This window comes from Xyrauchen texanus, chromosome 40, assembly GCF_025860055.1.
Source record: "Xyrauchen texanus isolate HMW12.3.18 chromosome 40, RBS_HiC_50CHRs, whole genome shotgun sequence".
Classification (NCBI taxonomy): Eukaryota; Metazoa; Chordata; class Actinopteri; order Cypriniformes; family Catostomidae; genus Xyrauchen; species Xyrauchen texanus.
In genome coordinates, this window is record NC_068315.1 from 8027964 (window position 1) to 8044799 (window position 16836).

Here is a 16836-nt window from a genome sequence, read left to right on the forward strand (position 1 = left end):
TTCATATTTCATGTTATTTCTTTTAGGTAACAACATTCTCCAGTCTTCTTACTGGAGCTGATGTGAAAAAGCTTGCCCCAGCCTTGGATTTGTCCACTGAACAGCTTCTTCTGCTCTCTTTACACCAATTTGACACAGAAGCCTCTTTTTGCAGCAAAATAAGGTACAAATCAGTCATAATTTATAAACACCCTGCAAAGTGTATAAGATTTATGCTATTTGTAGAATTTATTTAGTAATTTGTATCTTTCACTTTAGCCCCAAATAGTTCACAAATCAAAAATATTTTACCTATTGTTTCCCCTCAGGTCTTTCCTGAGAGATGCTAGGCCCTCTCTACATATTCTACTAGTTCAGATGGACATGGAGGAGTCCTTGTGGAAAAATGAGCTTATTGCTTCAGCAAAGTAAGTCCTTCGATGCTGGTAGTTTGAAAAAACTCCCAATAAAAACTTTTAGAATATGTGGATTTTAATTGTTGTCTAGCCATATTAAAATCTGCATGTATGACCTTTCATGTGTCACTCCTCTTTCCTCAGATACTGTACCATGAATGAAATATTGTCCCTAAAGTCAAATGACTACAACATCTATACAGTGTTCATTACAAAGCTTTCCAGAATTGGGGAGCAATGTACAATGAGTAGCAACAAGTACATAGGCTTTCAAGGAGGTAAGTGGAACTATATTGACTGGAGAAACATATGCAGGGTATTCGATATTGTCAAATAAATATTCTTACATTTTTTTTAATCATTTTTGCTGAAGGAGTTTGGCTATCTGCACATATTGATGACCTCAGAGATTCTGATGACATGAGCTTAGATCTAAAGGCTTTTTGTGGAATACCAATTAGTAAACTCATCTCGCAGACGATGGAATCAGGTATTATAATGCAATAATTAGAACAACCATTCCTTAAAAAAAAAGGAAAATCTTTTTTAAAATGATTTAAAAATCATGAGATGCAAGTCAAACACTATTCTTTTACAGATGTTGATGATTCAGAAGAAATTGGACCACAAGGTCAGAAGGTAAATGCCTTTTGAAGCTTACAGATCCATGGAAACATTTTAAACATATGCATCAGAGATAATTGTAAACCTATTTACTGAAACACTATGTGTATTTGGTTGGCAGGGAGATTCAGCATGTCTACACAGTTTGTCCCTCGTGAGATCCTGCACCCAGAAAGCTGTGTCAATACTAAGAGATACAGGAAAAAAAACATCCAGGAGTATAGAGCGCATGAACATATTGTTTTGTCTTCTGAGGGAGGACCCTGGTCGGACAGGAGGTTAGTTAGTTTAATGGACCATCACTGTTAGCCTATTAAATATGTATCATTGTAAAGTAATACTGAAAATAGAAAGTGTGAGAATATATCACGTTTATGGCTACAAATGTGGTTTATATGTGTGTTTTCAGTACGGTTCCAGAAAGTGTTGTTATGGCGGCTGGTGATTGCACTGATACGGAAGGAGCAGCTGATTCCTTATGCAAATGACTGGGCCTACAATGCGGCCAAGAACCGTGAAGCTTTACAGGAAGGCGGAACACTTCGGTAATGTAGTACTCCATTGCCACGTCAGACCCCATAATACAAATAAAAGACAACCCTACAAAAAAATTAAATAAAAATAAGAAAGAAAGAAAATAAATAAGTAACAAACAATACAATTAAATCTACCTGTCTGTATGAATATTTTTAATCTATCTAGCTTCATCAAAAAGTTTTTTGATGAAAGAATTTTTTTTTTCTTTGTTTGTGTTCAGCCACACTTTATGGCGTATTGCACAGTGTGTTTTGACCCCAGTTCTAGCACGAGTGTTAGAAGTGTTGGACAGAGACCACAACTTGTACCTACTCTATGGGGAAAGTCTTAGCGAGGGGCTGGTCCAGTTCTGGCTTGATATCTTTGAAGATCAACAACTCCTTGACCTAAACCTTTCACAAAGTGCAAGGTATTTTTAAATGCTTAAAAACCTTAGTAAACACTGCAATTTCTTGTGTGGAATGCCTAAAGAAAAATATGTTCTAATACTCTTGTTACATTTAGACATAATGGCAAAGAGACACTTTGAGATTATGATGTTGTGTGGATAGCTGTTACTGCCATTACAATGATTTTTTGCACTGTTTATTGATTTTTGTTAGAGGCATTAAAAAGCTTTCAAATGTCTAACTGGAACTGATGATGTGGGTCTTTTTCTCCATTAGTGCTCCTGAGCAGGAGATTAACGTGCAGTGTCACCTGTTCATTGGAGAGGAGGAATGTTCCTGTGCTGCTCCTTTTAGCTGGCTGATAAAAAAATTCTGCCAAAGTTTGTGGGAGGAATCAGAGTTTATTCTAGGTAAATTTTCTTTTCTGTCATTTGCGGTTGGCTTCAATTGGCCAGTTAGCTAACCACATACATGCATTGAATGTAGAACACATGGAGCTTTAGGATGCAAAAATCATTCAAAACAATATTCTCCATGCGTTTCCTTTTAACTGCGTCTAAAACGCTTAAAGAGTTACTTCACCAAATAGTTACAATTCTATTATAACCCCCCTCTAATTTTGTTCCAAGCCCATATGACTTTCTTTATTCTGTTGAAGAAATGACAGAATGACAGCCTCTGTCACCATTCACTTTTGCATCTTTTTTTACCAGACAATGAATTTTGCCTAACATCTCGTTTTGTGTTCCATGAAATAAAGCAATATAGAATTCGAACAACATAAGTAGGGGAAAATGGTAAAATAATTGTATATTTTTGTTGAAATGTTCCTTTAATTCTGAAATATTTTCTTTCAGGCACTGAGCAAGGCAACAAAGCAAAGATTCTGCAGTTTGTTAGTGCTGTTTCAAGCAGTGGACTGGGCAGCTATATTGATAAACTTTCAGAGGGAGAGAGACTTGAGTTGGGTCAGCGCTACTTGACGGACTATGTGCTTCTATCATTTAAAATCCAGTCTAAGGAAGAGCTAGAAGTAAGATTAACACATATGTTTTATTTTTGTATTTTTGTTCAATAAATGTGTTTGTTCTATTGTTCTAATATGGGTATGTGTGCCTTTGCTTAAAGGTCTTCTACACTGCAGTGCTGGGTTGTGTGTATGCTCTGCAGAAGGAGATGTCAGTAACCCCTGAGATTTCTCCATCATGGATCCTTGCAGCAGCCCAAATCTATGCACCACGTCTGGACACATTATCACATGCACTTCAGCTTAACCCTCATCTGGTCCAAATCATAAACCTACAAAGACAAAAGAGAGAAGCTCCTGAAATGGTGAGAACTCAGAGGTGGTAGTGTAAAAGCTGGACCAGTATGGCCATGGTTTACCAATTTAAAGGTAACTGACCAAGAAAGTCTCGGGGATGTTGTTGGGGGAACCTAAGAACCCCAGTATACAAAACACAACATAGGCTGGTGTCTTTGATCCCAGTTCCTATTTCAACTACAGTACTTTTATATTCTAATATAACTACTAACAGACCAAATATAACTCTGAGTATAATAAAACTACTAAATTTAAATGAAATCACGTTTCATGGGATTGAGAGAGATTTCTTTTGTGTTGTTTTATTACAGTGTGAGGACATTCTGGCTATTGGTATCTGTGTTGATGAAACAAAGCTCCTACCTTTAACATCAATATCTGCGTGCCGGACCTTCTTGCGTAGAGTTGAGCAGCTGCAGCCGTGTTTAGAGAGAGTGCTCAATCCAAGCTACTGCGCCCTTTGCATCTCAGGCTGTCTGAACCAGCTTGACACTATAAAGTGAGAAGATTCTGTTGCAGAATTTGAAAACAGAAGAAGTCGTGATCACCCATTCTATGCAAAATATAACATAATGATGCATAAATATGTCATGATAAATTTTTATATACCCTTTTCTCTCTTAGGTCTGTGTGGCATGGGTTACTGCTAGTGGCTGCCTTCATTGAGCAGGTGATAGTCAAGATGAAATTAGGAGATGAGAGGATAGAAGCACTGACTCTGAAACACTGCAACCAGTTACATGGGGTGATTCTTAGACTTCCTGTCTACTCCGTTCATTAGATTTTGTCAGAGAATTCAATGTTCATTAATGATTTTACAAAACATGATTAACATTCTGTTAAGTTTTAGGTGTAACCATATTCCAGAAACCCTAAAAGTCCCAAGTAGAAATGCTTCTTCTTTTTCTTCTGTCACAGTTGATGGAGGGTTCTCCTGATTTGAGGAGCAAAGACAATCTTCAGCAAATCATCCGCATACTCAATGGTTATCACGATGAGTCCATCAGTAGAGAACTGCGGTACACTTCAATTTTACTGAGCTGTATTAGAAAATTATATTTTATTGAAAACTACTGCTATTCCAATTTCTTGTGTAATATTTGACTGGGTACAACTAATGACTTTAGAAACAGCTTTTTGCCTGTACCATTTTTAATACATCATGTATTTCTGTCAGCTTATTTCTTTTGCATGGTTGTCTGAAATACTTTATTTGGATTGGATAATCGTGACATTGAGCTGCCAAATTGGTTTCTATAATGATAGCTAAACTATATTTCACTGTTGTCCATAGCAACATATCGGTGCTCTCATGTATCATTCCTTGGTCTTGCAATTCAAAAACTGTGTTAAAATGGCCACAGAGGACTTGTGTTAATTTTATGTTGGCAGGGTTCCCACACGTCCTGGAAATCCTGGAATTTTGCAATGCAGTTTTTCAGTTATAGAAAAGTAACGGAAAATGAGAAAAATGCCAAAATGTTCTGGAAAATAATTATTTGTCCTGCAAAATATTTTAGTATAATAAGACTATCATAAGTATTTTGTAACATGTACAAGTATTGATATAGTGCAAACATTTTTGTTCCAACACTGCTGTAGTGTTAACTACAAAAACATTTCAGTTGTAAACTGAAGGCAACAAATATTTTTTTGGAAAATGAATTCACACCCGAGGTAGTAGCATGGTGATGATGTGGACTTAACCTCGGTATGTACATTCTTTTTAGAATTCAAGGATCGTAGTCTGCTTATATCGCCATTACCACAGGTAGGAGGACCCTATGTTTTCTGTGATGCGGAAAACACAAATGAAATCACTGAATCCATTCATAAAAGTTGCAAGAGCTATAAAATGTGGAATGTCACGGAATTTGACGTATTTAGGACAAAAATGAATGTTTGAATGCACAGTTAATCAAATAAAAATATGTTCAAGTGTGATTATCAAACCACAAGGCTGCGATTTAATGAAATAAATATATAATCTGCATGTCCTGCGTGCTTCAAAAGGAATGCGTGAAAACACTGAAAACACCTCATCATGAACATCACTCATGTCCTGGGTGTGTGTATGTGTGTAGTAGATGACCATGAGCAGAGAGCTCTGAAGCGTGCAGCACATACAGACCATATGTTATATATATATATATATATATATATATATATTTACCATATATTATACTTTAATTACATCATTGCTTTTTGGGGGTTTAATAATCACACTGCTTACCTGGAGGTGAGATACTACCCTCAAAAACATACAGAAACAAAAATAAAAGTTTGTTAAATGGATGCGTGAAATGGGAAAAGATCATCCATCCATCCATCGTCAACCGCTTATCCTGTGTACAGAAGGAACAAATGCTGATAATAATAATTATGCATTACATATCATCCCAATCCACTCTTTAGCAGTTATAATTCCTTTTATTATTGATTCTGTGTGCTGCTCCTTTACAGGTATGGTGTGAAGTGTCCAGTGTGTCGATTAGATCTGTCAGAGCCCACTGCACTTCCTTGTGAGCATGTGTTCTGTCTGTCCTGTCTGAAGAGATCCATAGAGACAGCAGGATCTGTGTATTGTCCCTTGTGCAGAAAACCTCTGGCCAACAACTACAAGCCCACTGTCGCCAAAAATGTAGAGTGAGTTTAACTCCTGCACTGTGTAATCTCTGGAACCCATTAAATGAAACAAGAAAATTGTTCTTTACAATTTATATTCATTATAAGGGACCGTTCACTTCATTTATGTAGTTTTAATTGTATGTTTGATTCTGTGTATTTTACAGTTTAGCTCTGAGGCAGCATAAAGAGATTAGGAAATGTTGCAACAGCTTTTTCCTGGAGGTGGTCTCTCATTTTTTTCTGACTGATAAACAAGACCCCCCAGAGGACCTGGTGGAACTGCTTTTCTCTCTCCTCATCTCAGCACAAGGTGGGTGGATAACATTGGGGTCTATTAAGGGGATAGTGTACCCCAAAATTTGAATTCTGTCATCATTTACTCATCATGTGTCCGAACTGATATGACTTTCTTTCTTCCGTGGAACATAAAGGGGGTTGTTTTGAAGAGTGTAATTGGTCGCTCTATTCCATGCAATTACAATGTACTGTATACTGCAGTTTTTAAGCTTCTTAAAGGATGCAAAAGTACCATAAAAGTGTCATAAATGTTGTCCGTACAGCTTGTATGCTACTATCTAAGTCTACAAAATAGTTTTGGGTGAGACAAAGACCAAAATTTAAGTCATTATTCACTGATAATCTTTCCCTCCAGTCTGCTGTTCTGGGTTCAATACAAGTTAAGCTCAATCAACAGAATTTGTGACATAATGTTGATTACCTCAAAAATTTTGTTTGACCCGTTCTTCCTTTTCTTTAAAAAAGAACAAATCTTGGTTACATTGAGGCACATGGAAGTGAATGGCGGCAATTTTTAACGATAAAATACTCACTGTTTCAAAAGTATAGCCACAAGACATAAAGGATATGCTCATAAACATGATTTTAGTATGATAAAATCACTTACTAACCTTTTCTGAGTAAAGTTATAGCCAATTTAACAACTTGGTTACCATGACGATGTAATGTCAACAAACCCATAAACCCTAACATGACTGTAGAAATTACGATTTAAACAACTCTTCAGCTCAAATAATGCATGAGTTTTATCGGAAGAAATAATACAAGTTCTTCTATAAAATGATAAGCTTCAGATTTCGGTTTAAACCGTCCATTATAAGTGCCTCACTGTAACCTCAATTTTTGAGGGATGAGTCAAAATAAATTTTTTTGGTAATCAACATTATGCCACAAATACTGTCGATTGAGCTTAATTAGTATTGAACCCAGAATATTCCTTTAATCACTGAAACTGGATCATTGAGTGTTATGTATTTAACTTAAGGGCTGGATCAATCCAGTTTATGAAGGAATCAAATACACAGGTGTTGTAAACTAGACCAACTGATTCATTGAAAAGATCCAACACAAAAAATGATTTACTCTCTATATGTGCATATGTTACAGGAGATGTGTATAAGACCAGAGAGCTCACCCCTTTTTTGGAGTGTGTTGACCAGAGCCCTGTGGTGCGCTCTGTGCTGCCCAAACTCCTTCTGCAGTACAGGTGCCTACTTCTATACTGCAATAACAGTCACACAAACTGTACATACACACTCATGCAGATGTAACTTGCTGTTTTTGTTACTTTAAAGATGCAGAATTGACTTTATGTACTGAGATATCATATTCAAAGCTGTTTTGAGAGTTTTGCTTAACACTTAGAGTTTTCTCATCAAGATCACAGTTTAATATAATGTAATCTCTCCAGCTTCAAACAGGTGAAAAAACACATTCAATGCTACTTGGAGGACCTGGAGAACAAGCTTCTTGACCAAGAGGACAGAACTGAACTCTATCTGCTCTTTGTTAACTGTTTCCAGGTGTGTGATAATCCCACCCTTTTGTAGATCTACCAGTCCCAGGGGTCTTTGCAACACATATTCACTTATTATTGAAGGCAGTCATCACTAATACTTCCATCTACAGTTACAGTTTTATCCTTCTTTGAGCCAGTTTAATTATTGTTTAAGCTCTGCATGTTTGTGTCTAAAAGAAGATGTGTGTTCATTCAGGATTCCCTAATCTGTTCTGGATTAAATGGAGCTGCAGATGCGCAAGAGAACCCTAGTCTGCAGGAGAATGTGAACTTCCTCAGCCGACTGGCTCGTAAACAGACAGCTTCTAGACAGCATGACCCAGCTGAGTTTCTGCTGTCTATGGCTCACCTTAGAATGTGTCTGGACTCTGCTGCCCAAATCCTGTCCAAAGCTATTAACCAAAGAATTGGTAAGTGGGCCTTAATTGTGATTATTTTGTGGAGAGTTGCTGATAGCAAAATAAATGGTCTCGTCCAAGCCACACCTTTTTGGACAGTGCAGGTTTTTGATTCCGGACCGCGGTTCAGTTCCAGCCCAGGTCGTGTTCCCGTCCCATTCTCCTCTCTCTCACTGTAGTTTCCTGGTCTCTCTCAACTATGTTTGTCAATAGGTTGGGCCTGGGTAGCTCAGCAAGTAAAGACGCTGACTACCACACCTGGAGTTGCAAGTTCGTCTCCATGTTCATGTGTCTTGTTTTCATTGGTTTATTAAGTCCAAATTGGAAACCGTCCTTGAGTGCAACCTCTTTAAAGTCCACTTGGATGGCCAGACCGCAAAAGTCCTCCACACAGTCCTCCAGGGGACGATTCCCCTGACGTAGGCACAGAAGCCGAACTGCTGGGTTCATTCTGTCAATTATTCTGTAAGGTTATGCTGGCACTGGCAAATGATGATGACGTGCATTTTATTTACAAAGTGCAGAAATCAAAACACGAGTATAAACCAAAACATAAACATAAATGACTTCACATAAACATGAGTTGACATAAACGTGGCACAAAACACATCCAATACTTGACCAAGGACAATGGTAAACATGGGCTTAAATACTAGACATGGGGGAAACATAAACTAATGAACAAACAGAACTCTAAACAAGATAATAAAACAATAAACCAATGAAAAACAAGACACATGAACATGGAGGGAAAACAGGACATCACATGACTAGGAACATATGACATGAAACAGGAACTAAACAGGAACTGAAACACTGTTTTCGTCATCCACACAATTTATCTATTTTGTCCATTTATATATTATTATTTTTAATTTTTGTTTAATATAAAATTAGACAAACTTAAAAGACAAAAACCTGATATAGAATTCTAATTGTATTCTGCATTAAGTGTAATCTTCATTATATTTATTGTGTTAAATTGTATTAAGTGTAATTTCGTCTCTTTATTATGCTCTTAGTGCTCCACGATTACTCTAGATCAGGGGTGCTCTTTATGTTGATCGCATATGACTGGTCGATCGCAAGACAACCACTGGTCAATCTCATTAACTGGTCAAATGGTAAAGGGGTGGAGAGAGAAAGTACTCAAATAACAAAATTGTTGAAGATCACCTTTTATTTCAGCTCCCACGTGAGTGGATTTCCAAAACGTAGGATGGCAGAAGAAGATTTATTCATATTTATGAGGGAAAACTCTTCCTGGTCAGGAAGCACCTCCCTCAATCACTTTTCCTCCAATAAATATTTTTGAATTGTCCAATCAGGTATCGCTCCTTATGAATATAAATTACTCTTCCCCAACCATCCTACGTTCGAAACTCAACCCCTGCACACTGTCTGACAGACGACATCATTTTGTGTGCTTGTGTGTTGTGAGATGTGGATATGCGCCTGTGTTATGGTAAAATACATTTTCAATACATTTACAAGTAAGCGTAAACACTGCTTAAAAAAAAAAGCAGATTTATATCAATTTATCAGATCCTGTGTATTAGGACTTGCAGTGTAAATGCAGCCTGATAGACCTGCCACTGTATATGTCATTAATATTAATGTTATAAAAAATAACTAGAAAACAAGAAAACCATTCATTGCTCTTGGATGGATAACTTTAGTAGCTTTAAAATAAAATATGAATGCATTATTATCATACTGTTAAGACCTGTCATCCATGAGAATGTAAGAATATTTACTTGAATAATTGATACTGCTATTAGAAATTTTAAGCAGTTTTCTTAATTTGTTTCTGTGTTCTTATTTTATTACTGACTGTTTCCTTGTCTCGATAATTACTTGAGATCTTGAAACCATGTTTATCCAATAAACAAATTAGAAAATAAGAGATTTGCATCAAGAATAAAAAAATGGCTACGGACTACTGAAATGTTGGTATCGTGACAACAATGCCTACAATGTATATTTACATTTTGCATGGTAGATCTTACTGTATTAGCAATATGAAAAGTAGATCTCATGCTGTAAATGTGTTCTCGTAATGATCTACGATCTACAATCATTTTCAAGAACTATCAAGTACTATTTACGATGGCTTTGGAAAGCATGCTGAATAACTAAGATGAATCGTAAGATGGATTCCATGATCTAGTTAGACTATATTTTTGGAAAACAAGGCCCGGATTGCTTCAGAAGACATGGATTAAACCACTGGAGCCTTATGGATTACCTTTATGCTGCCTTTATGTCCTTTTTGGATCTTAAAATTTGGTCCACATTCACTTGTTTTGGATGAACATCATTGTGGCAGGGCAGAGGGCGGTGCCGGGTGTGTAGGATCACGACCCGGCCCCGCCCTCCGCCCTGCCACATTCACATATTCATTCACTTTTGTTCTGCGGAAGAATAAAAGTCATACGGATTTCAGACTTCGTGACTGAAAAAATTATTAAACTATTATTTCTGGGTGAACTATTCCATTTCATATAAGCTTATTCAAATATATGCATTTATCACTTTCAAATGAGTTATGTGATAAAGCTGTCCACTATAAAATATTTTTGTTTGATCGTAATGCTTAAAGGAATTAGGAAAGAAGAGAAAACATTTAAAAAAATGTTTTGTATTTATAGGTGGATAGATATATTGTGCTTTTTTATCTTGCATATTTTTGGTGTTTTACAGGTAATTGTGATATTGAGGAGAAAAAGCTTTTGGAGCAGGTGAAGGCTGTGTGTCTGTACTGTGACAGTGACTGGTACAAAGTTTACCTGCTCCGAACACTAAACAGACAAGCTGGCATGGACTGTGTACAAGCGCTGATCAACAGCGCCGATTATGAATGGGTCTTCCCTACGGAGATACTACGCCTTCATGTATGAACATTTAAAATAATATTTGACTAGTTTAGAGTGGTTCTTGAAATCTGTAGAAATACAATAACTTTTGATTTAGTTATGTATTTATTAAGGAATTTCAAAAAGAAGTTAGCAGCTCACTGTGGTTTTCTCCTTTCTGCAGAGGTTGATTCCTACTGAGGTGGATCGGTTTTTGTGTTGTGGACAGTCATACCGGATTCTAAGAGATGGAGTAGGACGAGTACTGCTAGAAGGCAGGACAGATGGACTCAAAGATGCCCTACAGGTCCGAGTTTATTGCTATACTTAACATACAACATATACAAAAACATATTGTGTGATCAAAACCTCCTACAGGTAAGACTAAAAACATAAGGCCCATTCACACCAAGAACGATAAATGTAATGACATTGATACATCTATAACAATAATGTCACAGAGGAATAATATTATTTGGATCACTTTCAGAATGATTTTCTTCCAGTTGATGAATGATAAAATCATTGACAGCCAATCAAAAGCCATCCAACTTTAAAGGGCTCGAGCCCTATTATTAATAAAGTACAATATATAAAAAAACTTTTGAGTTAATGGTTAATTATATGTAGCAGCTAATTAAAGAGCTCATCGCAGCGGTCTAATTAAATGTGTACCTGCTAAAATACAGCTTCTCCCTAGAGTCAAAGTTCTGTTACTGATGTCCAATTACAGGGGATTTTTTTTAATGTAAAGTGAGTATTAATTGGCTGGTCGTGTGATCTCAACATGGCAGCACTCATGATTGTGCACCCAGCACTATATGTAGAATAGGGCAGCTTTTTTCTCTAAGACTGATATGACTCATATGAGTCTTCATCTCATGTTAGTGTACATCATTTTAAACATATTTTTCTTACCGTTTCTTTCTGTTTAAAAGTTTTACATTTAGCAAAAAATTACACAGAGCTAAACTATGGCAAGATGTATGTTGATATGATGTATGATTTTATATTGTCCTTGAATATTGAGTATAATTTTTGTTTTTTTCAGGCAACGGGCAGTTCAGGCTCTTTGAAAGACGTCTTGCTGACTCTTGCTGTGTTCAGACAGGTCACCTGTCATCTCATGTCATCTGAAAAAAAAATGCGTCCTCAATTACAGGTAACAGTTGGATAACCAATAGAGAATTAGGACTTTTTGGGAATCCTTTTTGGATACAAATCATATTTTGCAATTCTGTTTGGTAGAAATGACACACTTTACTTTTAAGTGTAAGAATGCAAAACACCCAGCATGGCAGATCAAGGCTTTGGCTACACAACAATGTATTTTGGGTACATGTTTATGCAGTTTTGCAACTCTTTTCTGTAGAGGTGCATGTAGAATTCTTCCACAATGTTTTATAATTAATGAAGGATTTGATTTCCTACCTCAACAGGAGATAAAGTTATTGGAAGACTTTTTTAGAGTGAACATATCAGGACATGTCAGAGAGCTCTGCACTGCTCTCTTATCCAATCAGATTGGAGGACCAAGATCTCACCTAAGTCTCAATGCAGATGTTCCTGCTCAGCGTCGCTCTTTACTGGAGCTCCTGGTGCATGCTAGTGCAGTGTTTCACAGTGGCAACAGACTGCTCAGACCACTCCACTCCATTGCCTCTCAACCTCAGAACATGACAGTAAGGCTTAGTCACACTAATGAATTAGACACATTTTGTAGGATTTGTGTTTTTTTTAATTAATTGTACAGTGAAGTAATAAGGATTGACCACCAGAAACACCAGAATAAAATTATACTGGTCTATTTGTAACGTTACTATCAATAGGAATAAAAAAATGCGAGATGTTTGCCAAATGCTGTGTTGTTTCTGCCTGTAGGGTAGCACCTGCATCTGCCAAATGTGAGGATAGAGTGGTTTAATTATATTTTTAGTGAGGGCCTGGGTAGCTCAGCGAGTATTGATGCTGACTACCACCCCTGGAGTCTTGAGTTGGAATCCAGGGTGTGCTGAGTGACTCCAGCCAGGTCTCCTAAGCAACCAAATTGGCCCGGTTGCTAGGGAGGGTTGAGTCACATGGGGTAACCTCCTCGTGGTCGCGATTAGTGGTTCTCACTCTCAATGGGGCGCATGGTGAGTTGTGCATGGTAAGTTGTGCGTGGATCGCGGAGAATAGCATGAGCCTCCACACGTGGAGTCTCCGTGGTGTCATGCACAACGAGCCATGTGATAAGATGCACGGATTGACTGTCTCAAAAGCGGAGGCAACTGAGACTTGTCCTCCACCACTCAGATTGAGGTAACCGTGCCACCTCGAGGACCTACTAATTAGTGGGAATTGGGCATTCCATATTGGGAGAATAGGGGATAAAAACGTTTTAGGAAAAAAAGTATATTTTTAGCAAGGTCCACAATTAACCCCAAGCTTAATTTCAGTCTGACATTAACAATTTGAGCTGTTAATGCAGATAGCTTTGTGGACCTGTCAAAATGTAATGCATGCTTTGCAAATAGGTTGCAACAGGTAAGGGAATTGCAACAATATTGGAACCTATTCACAATGATTATTAAAATGGTTGTGTTTCTCTGCTTTTCCTCAGGAAGCCCTTCTACCAACTATGCCAGACGATCACACAAGTGAAGCCAGAGCGTGGCTACAAGATGGCAATTTGTCAATGTACTGTAAGTATAATTTTTCCTGGAGAGATTAAAATGCTTACAATCACAATAGTATCACAATAGTACTTGCAAAAATACAGTTTTATGATGTTTACTGTTGGATAAAAGATTTAATTTGTTCTTTTTACCCTGTAGTGTGTAAAAACAATCATGCTTGCTTTGTGGGAGAGGTGAGAACTCACATTTTTTCTGTAATTTTCATTAACAGGTATGAACACTAGATAGATATAGATCTGGAAATAAGTGATTTTGTATTTTATCCCTCTGATGTTATTTAGTGTGGCAGACCAGTGGCTTTGTCCAAATGTGCGGAGTGTGGAGTGCCTATAGGAGGCGTGAGACATATCCCAGTGGATGGTTTTACTCAAGTCACGTCCCACAGAGTCTCAGACATGACACGACCAGGGCATATATTAGGGGAGGGTGAGAACCGTTCAGATGCCCCATACAGGAATATGTCTCTTGCACAGTCCTGTATCCTCCGTCTATGTCTTCATCTGGCCATGTTGCAAGGCGCAATTCACCACCTGCAGGTAAAATAGTTTGAAGTAGCTATCTCAAGTTTGTTTATGGGCAGTATGTGTGAAAATTAGCATTTTATCATCTTGTTTATCATAACAAAGAATAGCTGTGTTAAAGTTCCTTGATTGCTGGGTAATACTTAAAGGAATATTCCGGGTTTAGTACAAGTTTAACTTCAACTTTTTGTGGCATAGTATTTATTACCATACAAATTTATTTGGATTTCTTTAAAAAAATAGTAGCAAAAATCTGGGTTACAATGGAATTAAATGGGGCCAGTCCATAAATGTTAAAATACTCACTGTTTGAAAAATATAGCCTCTAGATGTAAACAATATGCGTGTTAACATGATTTGAGTGTGATAAAATCATTTACTAATGCCTCCTAACACTACACGACTTTCAAAGATGTCGGATCGTGATACCGTTCATATTACACAACTGTCTGTATTGTTTTTGAAGTCGTAGTGTTTTCAAATTACACAACGAATCGGCGACAGGGGTGAACACATTACAAAACATTTCACTATTGACGAATCCCCGACGACTCTGCCTGGACTCCAAATTAGACACGAGACACGAAAACAAATGCATGATCATATGTTATGCATTTCAGAATATGATGTGTATGTTTTTAATCATATATGTTATTGGTTAATATATGAAAAAGTACCTCCTACAGAAAAATCTACCAATTTGCTTACCTGAATGTTCTAGAGAATTTACAATTTCTCTCCAAATCTTCTCTTTCTCCACTGGTTGTGGTACAGTTCAGATGAAACATCAAATATGCACTGGTGCCCCTGCCAATATTCCCCAAATTTTTCCTCCATTTCTTTGGTCCAATGAGACTTTCTTGATACCGCAGCCTTGCTAGTTAATGTTCTGTTGCAGGCACATCATGACTCCTCCCACTGAAACTTCACGTGACCCTTTTCTTGCTCTCTCATTGGCTGTACGTTAATGCTGCAGTTGTATTCAGTCAAAACATATTTCACATTGCGAGATTTGGAATCGCAGACTGGTCCTGATATTTAACATCCTAGATATCTTGCTGACATTAGCGACGCATCTGCGATTCTTTCAAATCACATCTTTGATTGCAATCGTCGCTCACAGGAGCGAACTCCAATTTGCCTACGATTTCAGGATTTGTCGGGAGCGAAAATCGGGCTTAAAATCGTGTAGTGTAAATTCGGTATAACCTTTTCTTTGGAAAATTATGTCAAATTTTTTCCATGACGACATAACAACGTAAACCCTAAAACCCTTAAGTAAAACAATTTTGATTTAAACAACTTTACAGCTCAAATATTAGTTTTAACTGAAGAATTAATGTAAATGCTTTCACAACATTATAAGTCTCACATTTCTTCTTATAAACTCTGAAAAAAATTGCCCATTCACTTCCGTTGTAAGTGCCTCACTGTAACATAAATTTGAGCTTTTTGTTAAGAAAAGGAGGGACGAGTCAACATATTTTTTGTGATCGTCACATTATGCCACAAATGCTGTTTATTGAGCTTAACTAGTATTGAACCTGGAATTTTACTTTAAGTTATAATTATGCTTTGGCTCTTCACAGGGCATCAGATCTGTGATTCATCCAACTGTACATGATGTATATGAGTTCCTCTGGCAACATCTTGAGAAGGACATGAAAGTTCTTGGGAAGACTTTGAATCTTAACATGGATGACACTGCCATCATAGTTCATCTTGTCCTCAACAAGTTTCTACAAACCACCAGAGGTCTGAATATTGACCTTGACTAATGTTAAGCATGCTTGAAATTGTGACACTGTAGCCTTACATTTTAATTCACACGAATGGTAATAGTGATCCACAAGTGCACAATTCACAATTAAGTAAGCAGAATACCTAACTGGATGCTACAAATGTTGCTTATTGTTTACATGAGACATGTGTAATGTGTTGTCTTAAATTACTTCAACTGAAAATCTGCAACAATGGTGGTTTTGTCTGCAAGACAGAGCATAATTCTAGAGTCATTGATAACCTTTTCTCTGCTCTAGGTGATGTCCTGGATCTATCGTCACGCAGGTCCAGAGAGCAGTGGGAGACAACAGTCTGTAAATCAGTTATCAGTCCTATTTTACAGGTCAGTCTTGATATTGTAGAATGCATGCAATGAGTGAATGTCAGGGGTGTAGGGACCATTAGAAAAGTGTGTGTGGGGGGGGGGGTTTATGTTAAAGCATGGTTCAATGAATCATAGATCATACCTAAATGCATACTCTTTTCTGGTTAAATTGAGCCTTTGCCTTTGTATATTTTTAGGATTTAAACAGTACATTGGGTAAAGCTCAGGATCTGATTGCAGCAGATAACAGTCTGTCTGACAACCCCCTGATGAGGGTGCTGAGAGGAGACCCTCAAACAATCCTTCATCTCCCCACTAACTGCCCCACCCAGAACTCTGCCTTCTGGAGCCCTTCACCTGTCCTAACGATGGAAAGCTTCTCCCAGAAAATAGATCAGAGTCAAGCTCCCCTGCTTACCCTTTATCTCAATAATGTAAGTTTACAAAAGACATATCATTTTTAGCCATTCTTTCACTGGTGTAGAGTTATTTTTAAAATTAAAAATGTTTTGCTGTTTGCTGTATTGTCCATTCTTTTAAAATGGCAATGTTTCATTTGCAGTG

The 16836-nt window shown here is 37.3% G+C and overlaps 1 protein-coding gene across 1 annotated transcript in view; it reads left to right on the plus strand.

Moving 5' to 3' along the window:
• LOC127633153 (E3 ubiquitin-protein ligase rnf213-beta-like) overlaps positions 1–16836 on the plus strand; it is a 38846-nt gene that overhangs the window by 15415 nt on the left and 6595 nt on the right. Inside the window, exons 25-53 of the mRNA XM_052112035.1 lie at positions 27–163; positions 309–407; positions 540–673; positions 769–885; positions 994–1034; positions 1141–1297; positions 1429–1564; positions 1777–1965; positions 2222–2355; positions 2803–2978; positions 3074–3277; positions 3581–3768; positions 3894–4014; positions 4188–4288; positions 5733–5915; positions 6056–6207; positions 7302–7401; positions 7606–7717; positions 7910–8123; positions 10815–11005; positions 11151–11273; positions 12018–12128; positions 12406–12648; positions 13569–13650; positions 13783–13817; positions 13926–14180; positions 15755–15920; positions 16205–16290; positions 16470–16706. Coding sequence (XP_051967995.1) covers positions 27–163; positions 309–407; positions 540–673; positions 769–885; positions 994–1034; positions 1141–1297; positions 1429–1564; positions 1777–1965; positions 2222–2355; positions 2803–2978; positions 3074–3277; positions 3581–3768; positions 3894–4014; positions 4188–4288; positions 5733–5915; positions 6056–6207; positions 7302–7401; positions 7606–7717; positions 7910–8123; positions 10815–11005; positions 11151–11273; positions 12018–12128; positions 12406–12648; positions 13569–13650; positions 13783–13817; positions 13926–14180; positions 15755–15920; positions 16205–16290; positions 16470–16706 — 4224 coding nt within the window. The remainder of the gene's footprint in view (positions 1–26; positions 164–308; positions 408–539; positions 674–768; positions 886–993; positions 1035–1140; positions 1298–1428; positions 1565–1776; positions 1966–2221; positions 2356–2802; positions 2979–3073; positions 3278–3580; positions 3769–3893; positions 4015–4187; positions 4289–5732; positions 5916–6055; positions 6208–7301; positions 7402–7605; positions 7718–7909; positions 8124–10814; positions 11006–11150; positions 11274–12017; positions 12129–12405; positions 12649–13568; positions 13651–13782; positions 13818–13925; positions 14181–15754; positions 15921–16204; positions 16291–16469; positions 16707–16836) is intronic.